The sequence below is a fragment of the Salvelinus alpinus genome, chromosome 17 (assembly GCF_045679555.1).
Source record: "Salvelinus alpinus chromosome 17, SLU_Salpinus.1, whole genome shotgun sequence".
NCBI classification, from domain to species: Eukaryota; Metazoa; Chordata; class Actinopteri; order Salmoniformes; family Salmonidae; genus Salvelinus; species Salvelinus alpinus.
In genome coordinates, this window is record NC_092102.1 from 22,126,945 (window position 1) to 22,154,163 (window position 27,219).

At 39.7% G+C, this 27,219-nt stretch overlaps 2 protein-coding genes across 6 annotated transcripts; one reads left to right on the plus strand and one right to left on the minus strand.

Moving 5' to 3' along the window:
- The first annotated feature begins 18 nt into the window (after nucleotides 1-18).
- On the plus strand, nucleotides 19-21,624 carry LOC139542504 (F-box only protein 6-like). Of its 3 annotated transcripts, none has more exons than XM_071348003.1 (6): nucleotides 19-163; nucleotides 11,837-12,098; nucleotides 12,199-12,304; nucleotides 16,771-16,866; nucleotides 16,964-17,099; nucleotides 18,913-21,624. In XM_071348003.1, the coding sequence occupies exons 1-6, from the start codon at nucleotides 116-118 to the stop codon at nucleotides 19,057-19,059; spliced, it is 795 nt and encodes a 264-aa protein (XP_071204104.1). In that variant the 5' UTR covers nucleotides 19-115; the 3' UTR covers nucleotides 19,060-21,624. The 3 variants fall into 3 exon arrangements, with proteins under 3 accessions (XP_071204104.1, XP_071204103.1, XP_071204102.1); XM_071348002.1 differs by lacking the exon at nucleotides 19-163 and adding an exon at nucleotides 174-592; XM_071348001.1 differs by lacking the exon at nucleotides 19-163 and adding an exon at nucleotides 863-1,066.
- A 145-nt stretch (nucleotides 21,625-21,769) lies between these two features.
- Nucleotides 21,770-25,716, minus strand: LOC139542507 (cell division control protein 42 homolog). 3 transcript variants are annotated; one of them, XM_071348007.1, is made up of 7 exons: nucleotides 25,461-25,716; nucleotides 25,155-25,312; nucleotides 24,578-24,701; nucleotides 24,340-24,412; nucleotides 23,998-24,107; nucleotides 23,589-23,786; nucleotides 22,725-23,348 (listed from the first exon to the last, which is right to left on the minus strand). In XM_071348007.1, the coding sequence occupies exons 3-7, from the start codon at nucleotides 24,680-24,682 to the stop codon at nucleotides 23,259-23,261; spliced, it is 576 nt and encodes a 191-aa protein (XP_071204108.1). In that variant the 5' UTR covers nucleotides 24,683-24,701; nucleotides 25,155-25,312; nucleotides 25,461-25,716; the 3' UTR covers nucleotides 22,725-23,258. The 3 variants fall into 3 exon arrangements, with proteins under 3 accessions (XP_071204109.1, XP_071204108.1, XP_071204106.1); XM_071348008.1 differs by lacking the exons at nucleotides 22,725-23,348; nucleotides 25,461-25,716 and adding an exon at nucleotides 21,770-22,613 and having other exon boundaries at nucleotides 25,155-25,382; XM_071348005.1 differs by lacking the exon at nucleotides 25,461-25,716 and having other exon boundaries at nucleotides 25,155-25,363.
- Nucleotides 25,717-27,219: the final 1,503 nt, after the last annotated feature.

The window sequence follows — 27,219 nt, forward strand, 5'->3', positions numbered from 1 at the left end:
GAGTGGGATGTCTCGCTTCCTCTTCCGTCTCTGATCATATGTCGTAATATGCAGGTGTATTCGTCCCATCTCGTACCCTTTTAGACCATCTCTGTTTGGAGAATGTATTGATTAAATGAGTGTGTCTCCAAGACCAAAGGTTAAAAAAGTACTCCCAGCACAGGTAATAGCATAATGTTGATTGATTAAACAATGATATTTCAGATTAGGGAGAGCAGAATCCAAAGTGCGCATCGATTACAATCACGTTGCCGTTGCTCTGGAACGCACCCATTTACTAGGACCACCAGAACAGGTGACAGCATATTGTTGGGAACTTTGAGGCTTTTGCGCCAGAATGACTCAACAACCAACGGCTACATAGGCAACTCAACGTTGTGTTATTTTTCGTTTAGTCCTGTTCGTTCCTCGTAGTTTAAAAAGGAGGTGGTACTAATTGCGTGCTATCGTTTCACTTCCGTATTTCTTTTGACGTCTAACTCCTGTGTTAACGTTAGTTGTACACCACTTTTTCGGTATGAAGCGGATAACAAAGTGGGGTCAATTATATAAAACACGCAATGATTCGGACTCAAATTCGGTCCTGGAAAACGTAAGTAAACCCTAGCACAATAATGGACTAAAGGAGCCTAACGTTAATCCTTCTATATTCAAAGAACCTTAGTTAACTAACGTTACATGTTCTGTTTAGAGGCGAATTGGCTCTGACACTGACAGCCAAATACTCCATTTAAACGTGAATAAATTATCCGTTGCGGTACGGTTCTAGCAACATAAAACCCTATACTTTTATAATACATCAAAATAATTTCACAATATATGCAGCCGACCGTATTTTTTTTGTGACAACGCGTCCGTCTTTCATTACGTCACTGAGATTTAAAATAACTAGAGACTGTCCAAGATGTCCGACCGTTTTCAACATAATCTACCCATTTTCCCATCCGTCAGAGAGGAAGAGGCGAAGCGAGAGGGCTCACTGGGGCAAAAATCTGTCTTCTCACCCGGCAGCGTTATTTCGTTTCTTTCGCTAGGTCAACGAGTGTCAAATTTGGTCAACAAAAATGTAAGGGATATTTGCTACGTGAGTTTTTTTTGGATCAAATAGAAGTTTCGTACGGTTTAGGTTATGTGTGTATTGATATAAGGACACGTGACATACCAGCAACTTTGAGAAAACTATTTTATTTTGGAGTTGTCTCTAATTCATGACACGAGGCTAGCATAGCATCTATCGCCATTGAATACAGACGGTTGACGTCAACACCCCTCAACAAATATATATAATATATACAAATTAATTAAAATAACGATCTATCCACCAATCCAAAAAAAGGACTAGGCGGGAGGTTTATAGCCCGCGGTTCTTCTCTGTGGACAACTAATCCCATTCTTAGGGTGGCGACATACTATTATTATCATGTTTGGTAACATTTGCCCATGTATTTATTTTGAGTTTCAATGAGTTGTAAAAATGTCTCAGAACTCTGCTGAATTCCGTTTACCTAGGCTACTTAACGTTACTAGCTCGGTATTTGACGTTATATTATCATTGGTGGTGTATTATCAGGTAAAAGCACATGCTTATTAATTTCTCAAATATTTATTAGCTAATCATTCAGTCGAATACGCTATGCTACAGCCATTTAATCTGTCATTGAGCGTTAATGGCTAGATTGTCCACGACATTGTTATTATATTGTTCAATCTTGAAATGCAAGGGCAAGTGTTATTAATCAGTGACTGAAATTTCGCGTTACGTGATATTTACTTCCTGGACTTGGAGAGCGCTCAAAGCATTGTAGAACGCTACTCTGAATAACGGGGCGTGGTTTTGTCTTAACTGCGTTGGGGGAAAGGAAGACGCGGTGTACATAGTCCAACTTCCCATGCACACAAGGAGTAGCGCCAGCAGCGTCATGTCATCCCCCCAAAATGGTAGACATTGGATTAATATTTAAATTGTCCTCACGACAATTATTTGAATAATTCAATGGATGTTTTGTGCGCAAGGTGGCAAATTAGGAATATTAGAATCTGACTATTCTATCATCAATAGGAGCTAAAGGTGGGCCACTCTAGTAGTGATTTGCAGTTCGCAAACAATTTATTTTAGAACTTTTTTTACTGACTTGAGTCGTGATACATTTTTCAGAGTGACTTGTTAATTTTAATAGTTTGTTTGACCTGCTGGCTGCAAAGAATCTTTCAGCAAGATCGCTACATTCTTCTCCTGCTAAGCCCTCCAGAGAGGTGCTCCGAACCAGTGGAAAATAGATCATGCAGCATAGAGAAGAATAATACATGTTTAGAATTGATAATTGATCTCCTGGTGCAAGAATGTATGTAATTCGTTGTTTTATTGAATGTTATCGATGGATACAACCAAAGCCTGCCTCTGCTCAACAAACTATTTTTGTCCAGGGTCTCCCATTTTCTGTCTGTGGGCTGCCATTGTAGAAAATGGGAGATAAAAACCTGTTTTAAATGCTTATTGGATAGCGAGTGAAACATTCAACCCCAAAAAATCGTAACTATTGTTCCGAGAGATATTGGATATGCCTCTGAAGGGAAATGTTGTTTTGGTGAAACCGAATAGTTTAGGTTTGGTTGATCAAGGGCACCAGGCTACAGAAGCTTCCACAACAAGCCATCCATAAACAATTGCTCATTGCGGCACGAAGCAATATCTACCTAGCTAGGACATTTGAGAACAAAACTGTCGAGACAGAATCATATGTTGAGGAAGAGACGTTCTAATGTCACATTCTAACCACTGGAGTTAGCTAAAAGTCCCCTCACTGTCAACTCTGTTTATTTTCAGCAAACTTAACATGTGTAAATATTTGTATGAACATAAGATTGAACAACTGAGACATAAACTGAACAAGTTCCACAGACATGTGACTAACAGAAATTGAATTATGTGTCCCTGAATGAAGGGGGGGTCAAAATCAAAAGTAACTGTCAGTATCTGGTGTGGCCACCAGCTGCATTAAGTACTGCAGTGCATCTCCTCCTCATGGACTGCACCAGATTTGCCAGTTCTTGCTGTGAGATGTTACCCCACTCTTCCACCAAGGCAACTGCAAGTTCCCGGACATATCTGGGGGGAATGGCCCTAGCCCTCACCCTCCGATCCAACAGGTCCCAGACGTGCTCAATGGGATTGAGATCCAGAACACTGACATTCCTGTCTTGCAGGAAATCACGCACAGAACGAGCAGTATGGCTGATGGCATTGTCATGCTGGAGGGTCATGTCAGGAAGGGTACCACATGAGGGAGGAGGATGTCTTCCCTGTAACGCACAACGTTGAGATTGAGCTTGTTGTCATTGCAGGCAGTCTGATGATGCTGTGACACACCGCCCCAGACCATAACAGACCCTCCACCTCCAAATTGATCCCGCTCCAGAGTATAGGCCTCGGTGTAATGCTCATTCCTTCGACGATAAACGCGAATCCGACCATCACCCCTGGTGAGACAAAACTGTGACTCGTCAGTGAAGAGCACTTTTTGCCAGTCCTGTCTGGTCCAGCGACGGTGGGTTTGTGCCGATAGGCAACGTTGTTGCCGGTGATGTCTGGTGAGGACCTGCCTTACAACAGGCCTACAAGCCCTCAGTCCAGCCTCTCTCAGCCTATTGCAAACAGTCTGAGCACTGATGGAGGGATTGTGCTTTCCTGGTGTAACTCGGGCAGTTGTTGTTGCCATCCTGTTCGTTCCCGCAGGTGTGATGTTCATAAGTACCGATCCTGTGCAGGCGTTACATGTGGTCTGCCACTGCGAGGACGATCAGCTGTCTGTCCTGTCTCCCTGTAGCGCTGTCTTAGGCGTCTCACAGTTTGGACATTGCAATTTATTTCCCTGGCCACATCTGCAGTCCTCATGTCTCCTTGCAGCATGCCTAAGGCACGTTCACGCAGATGAGCAGGGACTCTGGGCATCTTTCTTTTGGTGTTTTTCAGAGTCGGTAGAAAGGCCTCTTTAGTGTCCTAAGTTTTCATAACTGGGACCTTATTTGCCTACCGTCTGTAAGCTGTTAGTGTCTTAACGACCGTTCCACAGGTGCATGTTCATTAATTGTTTATGGTTCATTGAACAAGCATGAGAAACCGTGTTTGAACCCTTTACAATGAAGATCTGTGAAGTTATTTGGATTTTTATGAATTATCTTTGAAAGATAGGGTCCTGAAAACAGGACGTTACTTTTTTTGCTGAGTTTATATCCTCCGCCTGTCAACTTGTTGCTAGTGTTTACATCTAGGCTAGCTTAGTAAGATATCCATATTACATGGATCTTAACCAGAGCTAGGGTAAGTGTACCTAATTAAACTCACCATAATTTGTTTAGACATTTTTAACGTTAAATTCTCGAACGTCATTGGCACAATTTAGCTTATTTTAATCTAAAAAATACTTAAATTACTTGTATTATCTTATTACAAGATATGAGTAACTGACAAAATAAAGGAAAAACCAACAATGTGTATTTTTTGGGGTTAAAATAAGCAAAATGATCTGCCAATGATGTTTTAGCTTGGTAAGAAAAAAAACTATTTTAAGTGAATTATCACTCAATATAAGATATTTAGGCTTTCTTAGATTTCACTTTATGCAGTGTAGAGCCCAATTTTTTTGTAAAGAAGTGGAAATAAAATGAAAGATTAATCTCTTGTGTAGTTTTATGAAGTTACTTACACTATTTTCTAATGTGAGAAATATTTGATACAATTTATGAGAAGTCCAGACTGGGCTTAATGGGTACTAAATGTACCCTTCTAAGCACATGGCGGTTCCAAATAAGCCCACCTCTTAAATAATCAATTTTAAATTAATTTCCAAATGTTGAAAATGTGTAAACTGACATTTCTTATGTAAGCTTAAATTATAATAATCTCCCCTAAGGTTATAAAAATCAATTGATCATTACTATTCATCATTGAAGTAGCGTTCATAACAGGGGGTGTCCAATCGTATCCGCAGAGATCAATTTGGGCCCAGGCTTTTGTTCTTGCCAACCACTACACACCTGATTAATCTAATCGTAGACTTCAATCAAGGCATGGAGAGGCAGCCTTTAGTTATTATGCCCCCAGCCTCTGGAATAGTCACCCAGAGAACCTGAGGGGGGCTGAAACTGTGGACATATTTAAAACAGATCTTAAAACACAGCTTTTTAGCTTTGTTTGTCCTTGGGTTGCTTTTTAGTCATTCAGTTTTTATTGTTCTTTTGTTTTCTCTCCTTGTAGTAAATATTTAGTGAAGTACATTGTGTTGCATTCCATGTCTGTAATGTGCTGTATAAATAAAGCTTGATTTGAAGACTTTAATCAAATCTGCACAAAGACCATAACACAACTTTTAATGAATTATCTGAAAGCTGGTTCACATTTTGTGTACCATTATTCTTGTTCATTAGTTCAACTTGTCTTCCTAAAGCCTGTCTGAAACATGTTCAAATCTCACTCTATATTACCAAGGTACATGTGGTGAAACAAAAATGAGAAACTCCTGTATGCAGGGGCGAAAATCTGATATCAACCTTGGAGGGGACAATTACATTAAATTTTCTCAAGAGCAATTCCTGAGGGGGACACCAAAAGTAGTGCTGTAACACATAGCATACGTTGTTATATGTTAAATGTATATTGAGGAACCATAATTCCTACAACTGGATAATTGATAGGTACAGTAGTTAACTGAAGGGTTTTCCCAACTTGTTCAAATGTTTAAATCATTATAATTCTACTACTAATAATAGTTATAGCAGTGCTCCTTACCAGTCCAGTATGTATGCATGCAGGTATTCGTACTTACAACCAGCAATATCAAGAAAGGTCAGTAGGTGACAATGGTACTGTATGGGTGTAGTTTTCATAAATACAATGAACATGGTGTGATCACATCTAAAAGAATCTCCATTGAGAACCATCACAAAGTTGGTCTCCGTATTGAATTGACCTTTTAATTTGACTTTTTCTGATACATTTATATAGTCATTAAATATGTGCACCTGGCCTGAGTCTACTACAATATCTTTGCAAGAACAAAAAGCTTAAAATAAGTACAGTTCTAAAAGCAAAATAACTACTTCAATGAAAAACCCAAATAAATCAAACAAAATATCCTTCAGTCAGTGTCTCAACTCTTCAAACAGCAGCTATGGACAAGTATGTCGCACAAAGTATGCAATTTTAAATAAAATAACATGAAATAAATAATTTGTAAGTGTACTGAAAACTACTAAACAAAAGAACAAATATCAATTACACCAGGGGTTCTCAAACAGGGGTCCATGGACTAATTGCAAGGGGTCCGTGAAATAAAAAAGTGTAATGAATGTAGTCAGTACCACAAGGTTTCCAGTAAATTTACATATAATATAGAGGGGAGGTCCCTGAGGACCGCTCAAAACCTTGCCTGCCTTGCCTCAAAATATGCAGGGGTTCCAGTACCCCAAAAAGGTTGAGAACCATTGCTATACACACTACTGAACAAAAGAACCGAGCATATGTTTGCGGGTTTCCTCAACAACACATCAGTTGCCACTTTCGCAATGCCCTCGCCTGTTGTCTCAGACACCCTGTATAGCCCAATAAACTCCTTGTGAGGGTCATGGTCAACATAACGCAGACAGACATTCTCCTGTTCAGCACCAGAGACATCTTGAGTACCATCAACAATTAATGAAAATTGTACAATCGGAAGAGACCTAATCTCAGCTGCAATGCCTCGAATGACTATTGGCCATGATGTTCAGAATTTCATTCTGTGCTTTGGGGCCTGTGTACATTGTGGTACGCTCTGTTAACCACTTCAGTAAAATGGGATCATCCTCTTCTGCCCTAAGTTTCAAAATCTGGTATAAATTCCCACTGTCATCCGTGTGGCCTCTAAAGGCTTGTCCCTGTCTTACTACATGTCGCACCGAACTAACAATTTTCATCAAGCAATGCCTTGCGTCATCCTGCTGTTTACCCCACGCGCTGGATAACTGGACACTGATTGGATTTAGCTGGTGTGCTGTTACAATTACAAAGTGGCGGTGGGTTTGGCAGTTTTGATGTGCTGTGAATTTTTCAATGGCTTTTCTCCAGTTCCTAAATCCTGCACTAATGAAGGCTAATCTGCTCTTTGGCCAAAAGATGGCTGGCTTGAAAACACAACACTCCTTTTATTGATGGATTATAATGTAGCCAGGGGAAATCGCGAAACCATCTCTCTTGAAACGTCAACACTCTGTTGGCAAGAGTTTGCGGTTCTATAAATTGTGGGTGTGGCTGATATGGTTTTGTGCCATCACTGAGGTAACTGGACAATGCTGTGCCACTGTCCCCTATACTGGTGCTGCTGGCAACAAGGGTGACACTTGGTCCTGCCGTGGCTGTGACACTGTCCTCTGAAGTCTCTCTCCCTGGCTCTTTCCCTTTCACCACCCTAACTGACTCACAGTCTGTCTCCTAGAAAATAAATAAGTTGTTTGCCGTACTCCTAACTACCGGTACCCAAAACTACACAATTAATCACAACAGCAATACCATTGCCGTAAACAAATCTTAGTTTAGTCACCAGTTTAAGTTGAGAGTGGGGGTATCCGTGGCATTTTCCAATTATGTCCCTATTTTACAAGTCAAAAAAATTGAGAACCTTTCATAATGTTGCCAAACAAAGACTCAACAAACTTACCTGAGACTCCCTGTCTCTGCCAATCTGTCCCTGCATATCTGTCCCCAGCTCTGCTGTCTGTGCCATCTGTTGCCTGCTCTGCCTAATGACATCATTGTGAAACATTTCCATTAGCATTTCACTTCTTTCTTATGAACATTTTATCAACTAGTCTTTGAGATTAGGCTACTAGAGTTCTTACTATGCGTTTTGGTGTACTGACAAATACTCTGATGTCCGTCTTCTTACTTTTTTCTGCCATTTTTCTACCTGGCTGGCTGGCCTAGCTGCACACACATTTACACAACACATGCTGCAACCTTTTGTAATTTTAATAGTTTGTTTCATATTGTCTGGCTTCCAACAATAGCTGAATTTGTAAAGCTAGCGAGCACCAATTCCGTTTCTGTGTGTTTGCTATAATCTTTGCTACCTGGTTAAATAAAGGTGAAATAAAATAAAAAAAAGTTCACTAGCGACAATTTATCTTTTGCAACGAGACCATTATATATATTTAAGACAATGGTAGAAGAGAGTGTAGTTCTGTTCTGTTCAGTTTGGACTTATCGCTAACCTTATCGCAGGGACTTTGAAGCACTCCAGCTGCATGCTGATCTTGGAATAAACTGACGATAGCAAAGATTCCATCTTTGACGACGCCACATAAATGGAATAGGTACTAGCTAGCTTGATAGTTAATGTTTGCTTTAGTTTGCGCGCTAGCTCTGCAAATTCAGCTAGTGTGTGAACCCTGCCAACATAAAAATAAATAAATAACATTGCTATGGACCTGCTATGGATTGACTGGATTAACCTCACGTCAGTTACGTACATGTCCCTTTCGGACAGTAGATACGAACCCTCTATTACCTTGCCAGCTAAAGAACTGGCAGTGGATCAAACCATTGTGAGGCAAAGGGCGAGGGGGTCGCAATCTTTTGAAACTTAAAAACGCGCTATTAAGTGTCTATAATCAGCACAAGTGCTTTCATTGCGTATTATTGATATTATTGAAATTACATAGTTATGTTTACAGTGATATATTGGGGGGGACAAATCATATTTTTCCCAAGATGGGGGGGTCGTGTCCCCCCCGTCCCCCCTGGGATTTCCGCCTATGCCTGTATGAATGAGGGACAACAATATGACAATGCCCCGGGTGTGCATGAGTAGTCGTCCAATAGTCATCTTCTTGTCCCACATTTGTTTCCATTTTTGTTTACTACTTGTAAGGTCTTCTATTTCTGATATCCTTCAACCCTGATCCTATTCTTCTATCTTTGCATGAATGTCTACATGTTCACTCCAAATATCTTGGAGAGAGTACAGAGGTTTTTAATCTTGGTAAAGGAACCGTTGGACAGATGCATAACTGTAGTTTGAGTATTTTATTTTAAATCCACTTAAATCTGAAGAAAAATCATAATTATGCTCAGGTTTTTTTAATATTAGGGATATCAACACACTATCGCCATGTGTTCCAAAGCATAATGGGCTTAATGTTACAGAAATGATTTATGGTGAAAAAGACAGAATAGCAACGTTTACTCAAAAGTATTTAGAAACCAATGGTCTGTGGTATAAATATACACTACATACTACAATATCATGCCACATTTGTATTGATCCATATTCATTTATTTCCTTTCTGTATATAGGATGTCTTTGTGCTACTGAACACTAGAAAACCCGAGTGAGCCATTTTTTAAGTTAAATACCCATCTGTCCCATTTTTAACCTACGTGTGCTGTAATTATTTCTATATCATAAACAGAATTTGTGTTTTATAAGCAGTTTTTTCAATAATAACCACTGTTCCATGCGCGCCACACGTGCGCACACTGCAACCGATAGCCTACAGTAACATAAACTAATAATAAAACATCTAATTGGCTTAGAATAAAAACTGGAATGGAGATATGAACTGGTTGAAACCATTAAAGGAAAAATCCACTCAAACAAATAAAAGAAAATGTATGATGCATTTTGCATCATCATAATTAGAGGTCGACCGATTACGATTTTTCAACGCCGATAAACGATTTATTGGAGGACCAAAAAAGCCGATGCCGGTTTTTAAATACATTTATTTAAATTAAATAAAAATATATATATATTTGTAATGATGACAATTACAACAATACTGAATGAACACTTTATTTTAACTTAATATAATACATCAATTTAGTCTCAAATAAATAATGAAACATGTTCAATTTGGTTTAAATAATGCAAAAACAGTGTTGGAGAAGAAAGTAAAAGTGCAATATGTGCCGTGTCAAAAAGCTAACGTTTAAGTTCCTTGCGCAGAACATGAGAACATATGAAAGCTGGTGGTTGTTTTTAACATGAGTCTTCAATATTCCCAGTTAAGAAGTTTTAGGTTGTAGTTATTATAGGACTATTTCTCTCTATACCATTTGTATTTCATATAACTTTGACTATTGGATGTTCTTATAGGCACTTTAGTATTGCCAGCCTAATCTCTGTAGTTCATAGGCTTGAAGTCATAAACAGCGCAATGCTTGAAGCACAGCGAAGAGCTGCTGGCAAATGCAGGCAAGTGCTGTTTGAATGAATGCTAACAAGCCTGCTGCTGCCTACCACCGCTCAGACTACAATATCAAATCATAGACTTAATTATAATATAATAAACACACAGAAATACGAGCCTTAGGTCATTAATATGGTCAAATCCGGAAACTATAATTTCGAAAACAAAACGTTTATTCTTTCAGTGAAATACGGAACTGTTCCATATTTTATCGAACGGGCAGCAACCTTAAGTCTAAATATTGCTGTTACATTGCACAACCTTCAATGTTATGTCATAATTATGTAAAATTCTGGCAAATTAATTAGTCTTTGTTAGGAAGAAATGGTCTTCACACAGTTCGCAACGAGCCAGGCGGCCCAAACTGCTGCATATATACCCTGACTTTGCTTGCACAGAACGCAAGAGAAGTGACACAATTTCCCTAGTTAAAATAAATTCATGTTAGCAGGCAATATTAACTAAATATGCAGGTTAATTAAAAAAAAACTTGTGTATTGATTTTAAGAAAGGCATTGATGTTTATGGTTGGGTACACATTGGTGCAACGACAGTGCTTTTTTTCCCGCGAATGTGCTTGTTAAATCATCACCCGTTTGCGAAGTAGGCTGTGATTCGATGATAAATTAACAGGCACTGCAATGATTATATGCAACGCAGAACAAGCTAGATAAACTATTAATATCATCAACCATGTGTAGTTAACAATATATTTTTTTTTTTATAAGATAAGTTTAATGCAAGCTAGCAACTTACCTTGGCTCCTTGCTGCACTCGTATAACAGGTGGTCAGCCTGCCACGCAGTCTCCTCGTGGAGTGCAATGTAATTGGCGTCAAAATGCCGATTTACCGATTGTTATGAAGACTTGAAATCGGCCCTAATTAATCGGTCGATCTCTAGTAGGCCTAGATAGGTACACTTATGATTCATAATGATGTGGCAAGTGACGCTTTGCTTCTTGAAAGTCCAATATCTTGAAAACTAGACTGCTGACATGCAAAACATTTTGGGTACTTGAATTCGTTTTTGATTTGAGTTTCACTTTAAATAGCAGAAAATGTAATTATTTTTTGCCTTTTATTTGAATCCAAAAATGGAAGTGGGCTTAATAGGGCAAGTGTACCTATCTAGGCCTACTCCTGCAGGGTTGGGGTTAATTGCACAAATTAAATTCTCTCCTTGTAAGTTCCAATAATTCAATTCCCAATTCAATATTATCCCTAACGATTCAAATAATTCAATCAATTCCCTCCGGCTTTCAGGCTGATTATGTCACTGTTCAGACAGCTTAGCTATCCTGGAAATATAGATATACAAGTTGAAATGACTGAAAATCCTGCAGTCAATGTTTGATACTATGTGCATTAATTCCCTTAACTGGGACATTTTTAATACTGAATTTAAAGTCAATTCCTGAGGTTTAATGTTTTAAAAATGGTCTAATTCCAATTTAATTCCAGTTCCATAACTTTAAAGATTGTTGACATTTTAAATTGAATTCAAGAATTGAATTGGAATTTCCAATTAAATTGGAATTGACACCAAACCTGTTTGTACATAATTTGTCTAAAGTCTCCCATGTCAACAAAAACATCCATTCTCTTCTTCAGTTCACAGGCAAGCTACCTATGCTCCCTCTGGAAGTCCTGGAGGAGATACTGCTGAATGTACATCCACACCAGGTGGTGTGTGTCTGTCGACTGGTGTGTCATGAGTGGAAAGAAGTAGTAGACAGTGATTCTCTTTGGAGAGAGAGGTGCCGAAGAGAGGGATACCAGACATGTGATGCCACTAAACTACCGGAAGACTGGCGTTTATTTTACTTCTTGTGTAAGAAGAGACGTAATCTTATCAAAAACCCCGGAGCAGAGGGTAAGAGTCGAGACCAGAGAAATTTCTAAATTCTCTACGTTGGGGTGGGGATCCTGTCGTTAACTCCAGAACCAACAATTCAAATCCCTCTTTTCTCCAGATAAATTCAATGGCTGGCAGATTATGAAGAATGGAGGGGATCAATGGAACATAGAGCCAGGGGACCTTAATAACACGGCCATAAAATACTTTGTGACTTCTTACGCGTGAGTATATTACTTTACCATATCACAATTACAGTGAGAAGACCTTTACTTGGCCCCACTTTGTTTCACTACCACATTGTTACTCATCAACGTCCCAGGACCTTACAGTGCCTTCAGAAAGTATTCTTACTCTTGACTTATTGCACATTTTGTTGTTACAGCCTGAATTCAATATGGATTAAATAGATTTTATTTGTCTCACCCAGCTACAAACAATACCCTTTAATGACAAAGTGAAAACTTGTTTTAAGACATTTTTGCAAATGTATTGAAGATGAAATACAGAAATCTAATTTACATAAGTTTTCACACTCCTGAGTCAATACATGTTAGAATCACCTTTGGCTGTGATTACAGCTGTAAGTCTTTCTGGGTAAGAGATTTGCACACCTGGATTGTAAAATATTTGGCCAAATTGGCCAAAAATTATTCAAGGTCTGTCAAATTGTTTGTTGATCATTGCTAGACAACCATTTTCATGTCTTGCCATAGATTTTCAAGCAGATTTAAGTCAAAACTGTAACTCGGCCACTCCGTAAGATTCGCTGTCTTCTTGGTAAGCAACTCCAGTGTTGATTCGGCCTTGTATTTTAGGTTATTTTCCTGCTGAAATGTGAATTAATCTCCCAGTGTCTGGAGGAAAGCAGTGAACCAGGTTTGCCTCTAGGATTTTGCCTGTGCTTAGCTCCATTCCATTTCTAGTATTGTTGAGTAACTACAATGTTGTTGATCCATCTTCAGTTTTCTCCTATTACAGCCATTACACTCTAACTGTTTTAAATTCACCATTGACTTCACGGTGAAATCCCTGAGTTCCTCTCCAGCAACTGAGTTATGAAGGACGCCTTTATCTTTGTAGTGACTGGGTGTATTGATACACCATCCAAAGTGTAATTAATAACTTCACCATGCTCAAAGGGATATTCAATGTCTGCTTATATTTACCAATACAATCTACCAATAGGTGCCCTTATTTGCGAGGCATTGGAATACCCTGGTCTTTGTGGTTGAATCTGTGTTTGAAATTCACAGCTCAACTGAAGGACCTTACAAATATTTGTATGTGTGTGGTATAGTGATGAGCGAGTCATTCAAAAATCATGTTAAACACTATTATTGCATACAGAATAAGTCCATGCAACTGTTTAATCAGATTTTTACTCCTGAACATATTTAGGCTTGCCATAACAAAGGGGTTTAATATTTATTTACTCAGGACATTTCAGCTTTGTATTAATTTGTGAAATAAAGAATTCCACAGTAACATTATGGGATATTATGTGTAGGCAATCTATACACAATACCCCATAATGAAAAAGCAAAAACAGGTTTTTAGATTTTTTTGCAAATTTATTAAAATAAAAAAACGCATCACATTTACATAAGTATTCAGACACTTTACTCAGTACTTTCTCGAAGCACCTTTGGCAGCGATTACAGCCTTGAGTCTTCTTGGGTATGACTCTACAAGCTTGGCACACCTGTATTTGGGGAGTTTCTTCCATTCTTCCTTGCAGATCCTCTCAAACTCTGTCAGGTTGGATGGGGAGCATCCCTGCACAGCTATTTTCAGGTCTCTCCAGAGATGTTCGATTTGGGTTCAAGTCCGAGCTCTGGTTGGGCCAATCAAGGATATTCAGAGACTTGTCCCGAAGCCACTCCTGCGTTGTCTTGGTTGTGTGCTTAGGGTTGTTGTCCTGTTGGAAGGTGAGCCTTCGCCCCAGTCTGAGGTCCTGAGAGCTCTGGAGCAGGTTTTCATCAAGGATCTCTCTGTACTTTGCTCCATTCGTCTTTCCCTTGATCCTGACGAGTCTCCCAGTCCCTGCCGCTAAAAAACATCCCCAGAGCCTGATGCTGCCACCACCATGCTTCACCGTAGGGATGGTGCCAGTTTTTCTCCAGACGTGACGCTTGGCATTCAGGCCAAAGAGTTTAATCTTGGTTTCATCAGACGAGAGAATCTTGTTTCTCATGGTCCGAGAGTCCTTTAGGTGCCTTTTGGAAACTCCAAGCGGGCTGTTATTTGCCTTTCACTGAGTGACTTCCGTCTGGCCACTCTACTATAAAAGCCTGATTGGTGGAGTGCTGCAGAGATGGTTGTCCTTCTGGAAGGTTCTCCCATCTCCACAGAGGAACTCTGGAGCTCTGTCAGTGACCATCGAGTTCTTGGTCACCTCCCTGACCAAGGCCCTTCTCTCCCGATTCCTCAGTATGGTCGTGTGGCCAGCTCTAGGAAGAGTCTTGGTGGTTCCAAACTTCTTCCATTTAAGAATGATGGAGGCCACTGTGTTCTTGGGGACCTTCAATGCTGCAGACATTTTTTGGTACCCTTCCTCAGATCTGTGCCTCGACACAATCCTGTCTCTGAGCTCTACGGACAGTTCCTTCAACCTCATGGCTTGGTTTTTGCTCTGACATGTACTGTCATCTGTGGGACCTTATATAGACAGGTGCCTTTCCAAGTCACATCCAATCAATTGAATTTACCACAGGTGGACTCCAATCAAGTTGAAGAAACATCTCAAGGATGATCAATGGAAACAGGATGCACCTGAGCTCAATTTTGAGTCTCATAGCAATTTCTACAAACCTGTTTTCACTTCGTCATTATGGGGTATTGTGTAGATTGAGGAAAAAATATACTTATTCTAAAATTGATTAAGGCTGTAATGTAACATTGTGGAAAAAGTGAAGGTCTGAATACTTTCTGAATGCACTGTACAGTATGCAATGGGGAATTTTATAAAAATAAACAATTAAAGGGCAAACAATTCACACAATGAATGTGTGAGAATTGGCGGGAGACAGTGGAGCACTTTCTGGAGAGCCGAGTGGAGCACTTTCTGGAGAGTGACGTCTTTCTTCGCCACTCACCCCTCCCCTTCTTCTTGTCTCAACATTTTAAATTATACTCAAGATTATCTTCACATTTTAGATGCTTTTCACTGACATCCGCAACTCAATAATCAGCTAGACCTATTGCCGTGCGCTCTGTCCAAATTGCTGGCATCCCAAATATGCATAGGCCTATGCACTTGTGATTTGAAACACTCCACGACTATTTATTTTTTTTAAAGCTAAAAGCTAACGATCCTCTGTGGCGAAGTCAAGCTCTTTGGTGAAGTATTTTTGTATTTTATTTAGATAAGAGTAATTATATCATTTAGGGGAAGCCAGCATCCGGACAGTGAACTGTGCACCCGCCAACTTTCCTTTCCATTCGCAAGTGGTTGAAACCAGAGATCTGTATATATTGACGAGATGCTCATGTCTACGCTAACAATGCAATTCATTGTCCCAAAGGCAGGAATGCAGGCGACAAGCTTAGGTCTGCATATTATGCCGATAGAAACACATTGGCTTTATTCAGGACAGATTACGGCTATAGTGAGTCCTCTGTCTTCGCCTCTTCCTCTCTGCTGAAACAGCGCCGCTATGTCTTACTATATGTAGCCCATGTATGCGATGCTGTCTGGCCAGACAAGGTATGACATGCCATACTCCTTTTGTCCAGAGCATCAGATACATGGTCTACAAATAGAGACAGAGGGGCGCTGTTTCTCTTGATGGTTTCAGCAGAGAGGAAGAGGTGAAGCGAGAAGGCTACCTCTCACCAAAATCTGTCACTCAGATGCTTCATCTGAGATTGATGCATCTTTCTGTCAGCGCATGTTTCGGTCAAATAAATAATCAATATTTTATTTGGATGGGCAAGGAGGTATGGTAGGGTGGACCAGGCCTCCTAGGGCTTGCCCATAACGCTGGCCCTGCTTGCGGTACGTTTTTGGAAACAGGTTCCTTATCTTTCATATCAGTAAGAAATAATTTACAAAAAAATAAGTTAAATTACTACACACCTTTTTTACAGGTATCGAGTTAGTGTTCCCACACAGCCAAATCTCCATGTTACATCGCTTGTTTATGGAAGATAGAGGGAAGACAGACTGCCACCTGGTTTACTTAGCTATCTAGCGTGCTCCACGCACCAAGGGGGCATGTTTCGAAAACCGGTTTGAAAGCGATGATTATTGACTTCTAAGCGATAATACTTATTATATCGATACCTTGACTCCCAAGTATCGATTTTTAAACTATTTTTTTTGGTTAGGTACAGTAGTGTTAGCTAACAGTAGTGTTAGCTAACGCTAGTTGGCTGTACCTGTACCAGAAATCCACTATTCTTCATCCTATTGCGTGTTCTCCATCTTTTAAAAAAGTGAGCCAACTTGTTTTCAGCACTTTTATTTCCATGACTGATCAAAATTCATTTTCTCATGCTCTCTTGAGTCTTTGTAGCAGACATAATAGTGAACAATTTGTTTGGAACATTAAATCGCAATAAAATCAGTATCGAATCGTAATACAATATGTATTACGATTCTATATGCATTCCTAGCCCTAGTTACTTACTATCATTCATGGTAAATGGGTTGGCTGTGTGTCCTGTTGTCTTTGGTTCATCTCAGGACCTGCATGAAGTCTCAGCTGATTGACTTGGAGGAAGAGGGTTACAGGCCTTCTTTAATGGATGACTTTCAACCTGCCATAGTAATATCTGACTGGTGAGAAGAATATTACAATATTGTTGTTCACTGTCTGCTACTCTGCTTGTCAGAGGAATAGTAATGTACAACTTGTATGTTTGTGTGTCCATATCAGGTATGCTCCACGCTGGGACTGTGGCTCTGAATATGAGATCTGTGTTGAGTTGCTAAATCAAAAGAAGAAGCCAATTAGGAAGTTTAGTCCAGATACTGTCATCTTTCAACAGTGGAATGATCAGAAATGGAATCAGGTAAAACCGTCAGACTATAAGTAAAATAAAATTTTATTGGTCACATACACATATTTAGCAGATGTTATTGCGGATGTAGCGAAATGCTTGTGTTCCTAGCTCCAACAGTGCAGTAATATCTAACAATACACAACAATCTAAAAAGTAAAAGAATGGAATTAAGAAATATAGAACTATTAGGACGAATAATGTTGGGTGTATGTATGTACATACACAAGCTTCCCACAATAAGTTGGGTCAATTTTGGCCCATTCCTCCTGGCAGAGCTAGTGTAACTGAGTCAGGTTTGTAGGCCTCCTTGCTCACACACGCTTTTTCAGTTCTGCCCACAAATGTTCTATTGGATGAGGTCAGGGCTTTGTGATGGCCACTCCAATACCTTGACTTTGTTGTCCTTTAGCCATTTTACGACAACTTTGGAAGTATACTTGGGGTCATTGTCCATTTGGAAGACCCATTTGCGACCAAGCTTTAACTTCCTGACTGATGTCTTGAGATGTTGCTTCAATATATCCACATGTTTTTCCTTCCTCATGATGCCATTTATTTTGTGAAGTGCACCAGTCCGTCCTGCAGCAATGCACCCCCACAACATGATGCTGCCACCCCCGTGCTTCACGGTTGGGATGGTGTTCTTTGGCTTGCAAGCCTCCCCCTTTTTCCTCCAAACATAGCGATGGTCATTATGGCCAAACAGTTCTATTTTTGTTTCATCAGACCAGAGGACATTTCTCCAAAAAGTACTATCTTTGTCCCCATGTGCAGTTGCAAACCGTAGTCTGGGTTTTCTATGGCGGTTTTGGAGCAGTGGCTTCATCCTTGCTGAGCGACCTTTCAGGTTATGTCGACATAGGACTCGTTTTTCTGTGGATATAGATACTTTTGTACCTGTTTCCTCCAGCATCTTCACAAAGTCATTAGCAGTTGTTCTGGGATTGATTTGCACTTTTCGCACCAAAGTACGTTCATCTCTAGGAGACAGAAATCGTCTCCTTCCTGAGCGGTATGACGGCTGCCTGGTCCCATCATGTTTATACTTGCGTACTATTGTTTGTACAGATGAACGTGGTACCTTCAGGCGTTTGGAAATTGCTCCTAAGGATGAACCAGAATTGTGGAGGTCTGAAATAATTTTTCTATGGTCTTGGCTGATTTGATTTTCCCATGATGTCAAGCAAAGAGGCACTGAGTTTGAAGGTTGGCCTTGAAATACATCCACAGGTACACCTCCAATTGACTCATGATGTCAATTAGCCTATCAGAAGTTTCTAAAGCCATGACATTTTCTGGAATTTTCCAAGCTTGTGTAAAGGCACAGTCAACTTAGTATATGTGAACTTCTGACCCACTGGAATTGTGATACAGTGAAATAATCTGTCTGTAAACAGTTGTTGGAAAATTACTTGTGTCATGCACAAAGTAGCTGTCCTAACCAACTTGCCAAAACTATAGTTTGTTAACAAGAAATTTGTGGAGTGGTTAAAAAAAAATGTTTTAATGACTCCAACCTAAGTGTATGTAAACTTCCGACTTCAACTGTTATGTATGCATGTATGGTACCAGTCAAAAGTATATGGATAGTATATGTACAGCAATAGTTAAGTAGGAAAGCCTTGACTAGTATATACATATGAACTGGGTAAAACAGTATGTAAACATTAAAGTATAAGATAATCATCAATATACATGGGTCTGTAAGTTGAGTATGCATGAACAATGTGATTTCTTGTTTTGTGTTCTTCTAAGATGTTTTTATGTGGGATATACATTGTCGGTGATTGCGTTGCAAGTTATGATCTCTTCAATGTTTCAGATGACTCATGTGTTCAAGAATTATGGACCAGGTGTGCGATACATCCGATTTATTCATGGAGGAAAGGACACTCAGTTCTGGGCCGGCTGGTATGGAATAAGGGTCACCAACAGTAGTGTTGAGATCTGCCTATCAGTGGACAGATAGCTTTCGGGGTGTTCCCAATTTCAAGAGGTCACATGTGAATGTTGTGCCTACTTGAAAGCTTTACTTTAGCATCTGAAATCTCCCTTAGAATACTTTTGTGTATACCTTGTTCCAGCTTTTCTGTCTTAGGCAATATGTTGTTTCTCTGTGGATATAGACTATTTTGGCTGTAGAATATATCATTTGTGTCCGTCTCTGAATTATACAGACCAATACAAATATGCACTGTATATGCCTGGAATACATTGAAGCCATAAACAAAGACAGACAGACCAAGGAGAGAAAGGAAAGTGCTAACTTGAATGTAATTTAGTATGTATATAAACGTCTGACCCACTTTGACAAATGCCACACTAAACGTTTGCAATCTTTTGGTTGAATTCACCTACTTTTCTTAACATGTATAAGAATGTAATTGTTAACATGTACAGTACCAGTAAAAAGTTTGGACACACCTACTCATTCCAGTGTTTTTATTATTTTGTACATTGTTTAATAATAGTGAAGACAAACTATGAAGTAGCACATATGGAATCATGTAACAACCAAAAAAGTGTTAACTAAATCTAAATGTATTTTATATTTGAGATTCTTCAAAGTAACCACCCTTTGCCTTGAAGACAGCTTTGCACACTCTTGGAATTCTCTCAACCAGCTTCATGAGGTAGTAACCTGGAATGCATTTCAATTAACAGGTGTGCCTTAAGTTAATTTCTGGAATTTCTTTCCTTAATGCGTTTGAAACAATCAGTTGTGCTGTGACAAGGTAGGGGTTATGTGTGTGTATATGTATGTGGTAAAAGCCCAAGTCCATATTATGGCAAGAACAGCTCAAATAAGCAAAGAGTAACTACAGTCAACCACTGTGTCATTGTGAGACTCAGAGTAGGTGAACGGGTGATCTCTGCATGTGTGGTTCCCACAGTGAAGCATGGAGGAGGTGCTTTGCTGGTGACACTGATTTATTTAGAATTCAAGGCACACTTAACCAGCATGGCTACCACAGCATTCTGCAGTGATACGCCATCCCACCTGGTTTGCGCTTAGTGGAACTATAATTTGTTTTTCAACAGGACAATGACTCAACACACCTCCAGGCTGTGTAAGAGCTATTTGACCAAGAAGGAGAGTGATGGAATGCTGCATCAGATGACCTGACCTCCTCCCAATTGAGATGGTTTGGGATGAGTTGGATCTGAGTGAAGGAAAAGCAGCCAACAAGTGCTCAACATATGTGGGAACACCAACACTGTTGGAAAAGCATTCCAGGTGAAGCTGGTTGTGAGAATGCCAAGAGTGCAAAGCTGTCGAAGCAAAGGGTGGCTACTTTTGAAGAATCTAAAATATATTTAGATTTGTTTAACATTTTTTTGGTTACTACATGATTTCATATTTTATTTCATAGTGTTGATGTCTTCACTATTAATCTACAATGTAGAAAATAAAAAATAAAACTTGACTGCTACTGTATATTTAGAGAATACACAGATTACATGGTGCACTGCATAAGGATATACAGTGCATTCGGAAAGTATTCAGATATAGAAATGTTTCCAAATTTAGATTATAAAAAATAAAAAAAACATACCTTATGTAAATAAGTATTCAGACATTTTGCTATGACGCTCAAAATTGAGCTCAGGTGCATCCTGTTTCCAGTGATCATCCTTGAGATGTTTCTACAACTTGATTGGAGTCCACCTGTGGTAAATTCAATTGATTGGACATGATTTGGAAAGGCATACACCTGTCTATATAAGGTCCCACAGTTGACCGTGCATGTCAGAGCAAAAACCAAGACGTGAGGTTGAAGGAATTGTCTGTAGAGCGCCGAGACAGGATCGTGTTGGGGCACAGATCTGGGTAAGGGTACCAAAACATTTCTGCAGCATTGAAGGGCCTCAACACAGTGGCCTATATTCTTAAATGCAATAGTACAGAGAGATCCTTGATGAAAACCTGCTCCAGAGCGCTCAGACTGGGGAGCGAAGACAACCAAGACAACGCAGGAGTGGCTTTGTGAAATGTCCTTGAATGGCCCAGCCAGAGCCTGGACTTGAACCCGATGAACGTCTCTGGAGACCTGAAAATAGCTGTGCAGCGACGCTCTCCATCCAACCTGACAGCTTGAGAGGATCTGTAGAGAAGAATGGGAATAACTCCCCAAATACAGATGTGCCAAGCTTGTAGCGTCATACCTAAGAAGACTGTAATCGCTGCCAAAGGTGTTTCAACAAAGTACTGAGTAAAGTGTCTGAATAGTTATGTAAATGTGATATTTCCTTTTTTATTTGTAATACATTTTCTAAAAACCTGTTTTTCATTTGTGATTTGGGGGTATTGTGTGTAGTTTGAGGGGGGAAACGATTTAATCCATTTTAGAATAAGGCTGTAACATGTGGAAAAAGTCAAGGGGTCTGATTACTTTCCAAATGCATGAAGATTATGAAGTGTTTGAACCAGTAATACATTAATATAAAGTACGCCAATTTGGTTATGTACTGCTATCATGTGGAAATTATTTCTAATGCTTTGTCTCTTCAGTAATAAATAAATTTTAAAGTGTACTGTCCTTATTGTATCTTCAACTACTGTAGGGGGATTTTAATCAACTGCAATACAGACACATCAATATACTGAGACCCCATGGTTGCATCGTGGGCCATATCTGCACTCCTACTCTGAGAATGAATCTGAAAAGAATGCACACTTGAGAATTCTAAGCTTTATTAGGTTGATGCACTTACACTCTTAATGTTGACAATGTGAGATGTCTTTTTTATATATAAAACAAATAAATATACTGTAAGATGTAGTTCCAGTCAAAGGAGGAACAATCTGTTTCCTAAAGCAAAAGTCTTAAATTAACACTGCAACAATTGGCGTTAAGACTTAAGTGCCTGGAATGCAGTACAAAGTATGTGACAGACAAGGATTTGATCAAATAAAAAATATACAGCCCTGACATACTGTATATATTGTTCAATACCAACTTACCGAAGCCATCATCACTTTCCCAGTTGAAGGGGGATTTGTTTACATCAGGTGTTCACGAAGGCATTATATACACCTAAAAACGTGAATTCTTTATAAATCAGTCTGGCAATGCTGCCCTGACACTATTCAACATGAAAGGGTTTTGTTCTGTTGTCATTGATCGCCATCATCAGCTTTGCGCCTGTGACCCTTGAACTCTTCGGACAAGACTGAAGCCACCAATCTGTTTAACTTAAAAATACTGAGATGGCTCTAGGAAAGAAGTTTATTATTTTATAAGAGAGGATAATTATCACAAGTTCTAGTAAAGATCAATCTAGTTCAATTAAGTCCACACACTACTTTGCAAACATTTTTAAAGTATTTGTATCAGTTACCAATAGGATTGAAGTACTCTTGTGCAATAATGGTTTGCTTTTGTCCAAGTAATGTTGTTGAAATGCTCTAAACAATAGGAGAGGAAATGCTCAGAGCAGCACACATTTGCGCCTCTTCTTGGGTTCCGGAGGCTCCAGGGCAGCCAGTATTGCCTCATCAAACACATTCTTTAGTCCTTTCTGCAAACACAAAAACATGAATGTACCAAATACATATTTCAACCTTGCAGTGTGTAAACACAACTATTGTAATTGTTTGAATGTAAAATAAATTTGACTGAACTGGGAGAGTTGTAATTTAAACTATCCTTTATTCATATATCATAACAGGTTTTAGTCATTCAAGATTGCAAAGATCTTAACCTCCAATGGAAAACTTAAACTTTCAATAATGTTTAGTTACGGTCTTTGATATAGTAGTAGAAAAGAAATACATTGAAAAACATGAAGTTAGTTGAAGCTCATAATACTTGTTAAGACAGCACAGAAATGTTTCCTGGAAGGGTTGAATGGAACCGAAGCATATAAATACTGAGGTAATATATTTTAAAAGGAACACACAAACTCAGCTACAGCCTAATGTAAACTTGCACATTAAGTACTAAAATGAAAGTGTTGGCATCCTTGCCATGAAGGCCAAGGCAGTATAGTCTATTGTGATTATTAGGGTAAGTCAAAACAAAATCAGATATTGAAATGAAAGAAGTTAATGGGCACACGTTTTAAAAGAGCAACTTGGTTAGTTACTTGACAGACAGTAATTTCTTGACATTAAAGAAGCAGCAGACGATCAGAGGCAAAGCAAGATTTTAAGAGAGCTTGTCATCAGAACAGACAGCACTTTCTCTTTCGCTGGGTTTCAGGAGGTTCTAGAGCTGCTAGGATAGCTTCATCAAATACATTCTTCAGACCTCGCTAGAGAGGGGAGAAAAAGGAAAATATGACTAGCATTAGAGAGAGGTTAGTTAGCAGACAGACAAGATTAAAGAGCATTGTATGGATGGGTTTCCATGCAGTTCTAGGCCACCACTAACAGAGAGTGAAACGTCAAGCTTAGCACAAAGACGACATACAGCAACGTGTACATCTAACACAATAGGTTATCGTGCAAGTGATAGGTATTACCTGTTTTGTTTATGTTTTAGAACATCTCACCTGTGTCAGGGCAGAGCACTCGACATATTTGACTGCCTTCAGGTCGCGGGCGAGCTTCTCAGCCATCTCAGGGCTGATGGGCTTCTGTTTGTTCTTGGCCAGCTTCTCTACAGTGGAAGGGTCATCTCTCAGATCAATCTGAGTTCCAACGAGCAGGAATGGTGTCTTGGGACAGTGGTGAGTGATTTCAGGTACCCACTGCAAGAGAGAGGAAACATTGTTTTCAAACACTCAGAATGGTCAGTCAGTCAGCTAGTCAACGACACTATAACTAGTATCTTTCCCATCACTTAATTTTGTTGCCAATTTGACATTACATTTAACCTACTAGAAATAATTTATTTTAACTCAATATTCCTTTATTCAAAAATGTGCATTGTATGCTTCATGGGTTTGGCATTGTACTCACCTTTTCTTTAACATTCTCAAATGAAGAGGGTGAAACACTAGAGAAACAAACTAGAAAAACATCCGTCTGGGGATAGCTCAAAGGTCGTAACCTGTCATAATCCTCCTGACCTGTGGAGACGGGTATAAAGCATTGATTAAATGTGAATAGCAATCAACCAACATATTCTTTAAAAAAATTGGGAACTAAATCAAATTTATTTATATAGCCCTTGTTACATCAGCTGATATATCAAAGTGCTGTACAGAAACCCAGCCTAAAACCCCAAACAGCAAGCAATGCCAGTGTAGAAGCACAGTGGAAGCACTGAAGACCATGTCCATGAAAAGGATCGCCTCTTACCTGCAGTATCAAATAATCCTAGGGTGTAAGGCTCACCGCCAATCATGACAGTTACTGCATAGTTATCAAACACCTGTGATGAGAAATGAAAAGAGAATGAGGCATCTGTCCTGTTCCATGATTATTCAGAATGGTAGTTATTGAGAAGACCCAAGTCTCTTCTGTTAGAGTCAGTGTGAAACAATCACTAGATCAATTAATCCGAGAGAAATCCAATGTATAAATTAGATGTACTTACTGTTGGTACATATTCAGAGGGGAATTTGTTGGTTGTGTATGAAATCAAAAGGCAGGTTTTTCCCACTGCTCCATCTCCAACCACAACACATTTAATCGTTTGCATATTTGTGCTCTACTTTTGTCTGAAAAAGACAAGTGAAAGTTAGCTACAAGACTTCAGATGAGTGGCAGGGAGTATCCACCACCACCAGCTGTTGTTATCCTACTAGCTAACTAGCTGGCGTCTGAAATGGGTTTGCTAGCTAGCAAACCAGGTCTAAATGGAAATGTTGTAGCTAGCAATAACCATCTAGCTACATTATGGACTTCGTTGTACAGACTCAATACAAATATAACTAGCTACTTGGTTGTAGCTAATTTAAACTGACACAGCTAACGTTAGTTAGCTAGCTGGGTCGGTGTTAGCAGCTAACTGGCTGGCTGGCTAGCGAGCTCATTCTCAATTTCCTATTAATTTTATTTTTCCTAACAATGAATGACAACCCTATTGCTAAATCACCTTAAATAATCGCTTTGGTATTGCTGTACATGTCAATTATTGATGAGGATAAAATGTAATTCGGTGATTTTCCTACCTCTTCCTCACTGAATCTGGTATTTACTTCGCCGGGCGTTGGCAGCTGCTTGGCTTTCTGCTACTAGTGACAGTGCGTGTGATCCCAGTCAACACCAGTAGGGGGTGCACGATAGCAAATAATGTGGAGGTAAACTTCGGGCCGATGTGGCTCTGGGACTATGAAACCATAGACGATCAATTATATTGACCAAATACTCAACTGGCCGCTCTAACAATTAAAATAAACGTCTTAAAAATGGGAGGCAAGATCAGGGGGGACCATTCTAGCCAATGAGAGGGCAGATACGCACGTGAACAGGCTTACCTCCGATATAAAGTGCTTTTTCTCAAAGTTGCCGGGGTGTCACGTGTCGTACGTATATCAGTGCGCTCGTGACTACCTAAGCATTACGAAAATTCTATTTGATTTTATAAGTCCCCGTAGCAAATAAGCCATTACAGTTTGTGTTAACCAAATTTGCTCTCTTATTGACCTCCATACAAAAACTCCTTGCTTGATGAGCAAAAAAACAAAAAACGCCACCTATAGGAAAAGACAGATTTTGGACCTCTTATGGCTCTCACTTCGCCTCTTCCTCTCTGATTTGTATTGGTGGATCACAACCAACTGAAAAGTGCATACACTGCCATCTACTGTATTGGATTGTGAGACCAGTCACGGCCTCTATTAGTCTATGGTATTTTTCTTATCTTGCCCTGTTATGGAGTGTGAATTCATTGCACTTTGTGACACAAAGGGGGATGGGAAAAGGGAAGAAAAATGGCCCTACCAGCTAACCCTACACCCATTAAAACCTCACCACTCTTCCACTACTTTGGACACTATCATTCAACACACCATATAACTCCTCTGCAGTAACATATCATACACCCAAGTACTTCTCTGCAGCTGCCACCATGACATCTATTTTCTGTGTTTTACAATCTATTTCTGCAGTACAATTGATAACAATGGCTATTAATGCTAAGAAGCCAACCTTACTGAAGCACATGTTATTCCTAGCACTCTCTACTGGCCTCAGCCTAGTCACAGGGATCCTCTTAGGATCCCTCACCCTGGACCCATCTTCCACTACTACTCTCTTCTCTACCTCAGACACCTTCTGTACTACTCTGACCCTGGCAACCTCGACCTGCCTTTCTCTCACCAGACACTTCTGATCTCCAGCAACATGGGTACGCCTACAGTTAACACAGCTTTTTCCACCGATACTACACATCCCTTTGTCTCATGCCGTCCTGCACACTTCTTACATCTAGCAATCTCCCTTCTACACACTGCTGCAACATGACCATAAGCTTGATACCTAAAATACTGTAATAGGTTCAGGACAAAAGCTCTCACAGGATAACTGACACATCCTAACTTTACTTTATCTGGTAAAGACTGCATCAAAACTCAGCAGGACAGACAGTGTCTTATCTGTCTCACCGCACTCTCCACCGGGTCTGCATCGCACCAAACGGTAGGCGTCACAGACACCGAGAATCTTACATTTCAGTTCCCAAACTCTTCTCTACCCAACCACATATGGATCAGCCAGAATGCAAGTATCCATTCTCTCCAAAAATCTCACTACCACTGGGAAATAATCATTTTTATCATCGGGAGGAGGCTCAACCTCAGCGGTCTTCACCGCACCTGCCTCTGCAGGTAATTCCTCCTCACTCTCATCAGGTTGAATTTCTGAGCTCCCGGTGACGCCAATCTTTCTCCCCACACCGCTTCCCTCTACACTCAGCACCTTTCCTTCTTCCTCGCTGTCTATTTACACATCTCCACGCTGTTTCCGCTCCTTTAGTAGCAAACTGTTCAAATGGTTCTTGTATCTTGAATTTGTCGCGTTGACTCAAAAAGCTCTACCCAGGACAATAGTTTGACTTCTGAATACTCATGTCAAATAATTCATTAGCTTGGTGCTGGGACCTCAACCCAACCCAAGTCCCGGATGAACATTGTTGTTGACTTGTTGACATTTATGGATTTTATTTTATAAAACTAAAACTAAGAGGGGTAGGACTACCCATCTCCTGAAATTATATTCACGCATAATATAGACACA

What these genes read in the sequence shown, in the direction of transcription:
- LOC139542504 (XM_071348001.1), top strand. Translation starts at nt 905, where the DNA reads ATGTCCGACCGTTTTCAACATAATCTACCCATTTTCCCATCCGTCAGA. An exon ending in CAAATTTGGTCAACAAAAAT is followed by an intron (nt 1,067 to 11,836) that starts GTAAGGGATATT and finishes TCTCTTCTTCAG; the next exon opens with TTCACAGGCAAGCTACCTAT. An exon ending in GCCATAGTAATATCTGACTG is followed by an intron (nt 16,867 to 16,963) that starts GTGAGAAGAATA and finishes TGTCCATATCAG; the next exon opens with GTATGCTCCACGCTGGGACT.
- LOC139542507 (XM_071348008.1), bottom strand. Translation starts at nt 24,682, where the DNA reads ATGCAAACGATTAAATGTGTTGTGGTTGGAGATGGAGCAGTGGGAAAA. An exon ending in TTGAGAATGTTAAAGAAAAG is followed by an intron (nt 23,787 to 23,997) that starts GTGAGTACAATG and finishes TCTCTCTTGCAG; the next exon opens with TGGGTACCTGAAATCACTCA. An exon ending in AGTGCTCTGCCCTGACACAG is followed by an intron (nt 22,614 to 23,588) that starts GTGAGATGTTCT and finishes TTGTGTTTGCAG; the next exon opens with AAAGGACTAAAGAATGTGTT.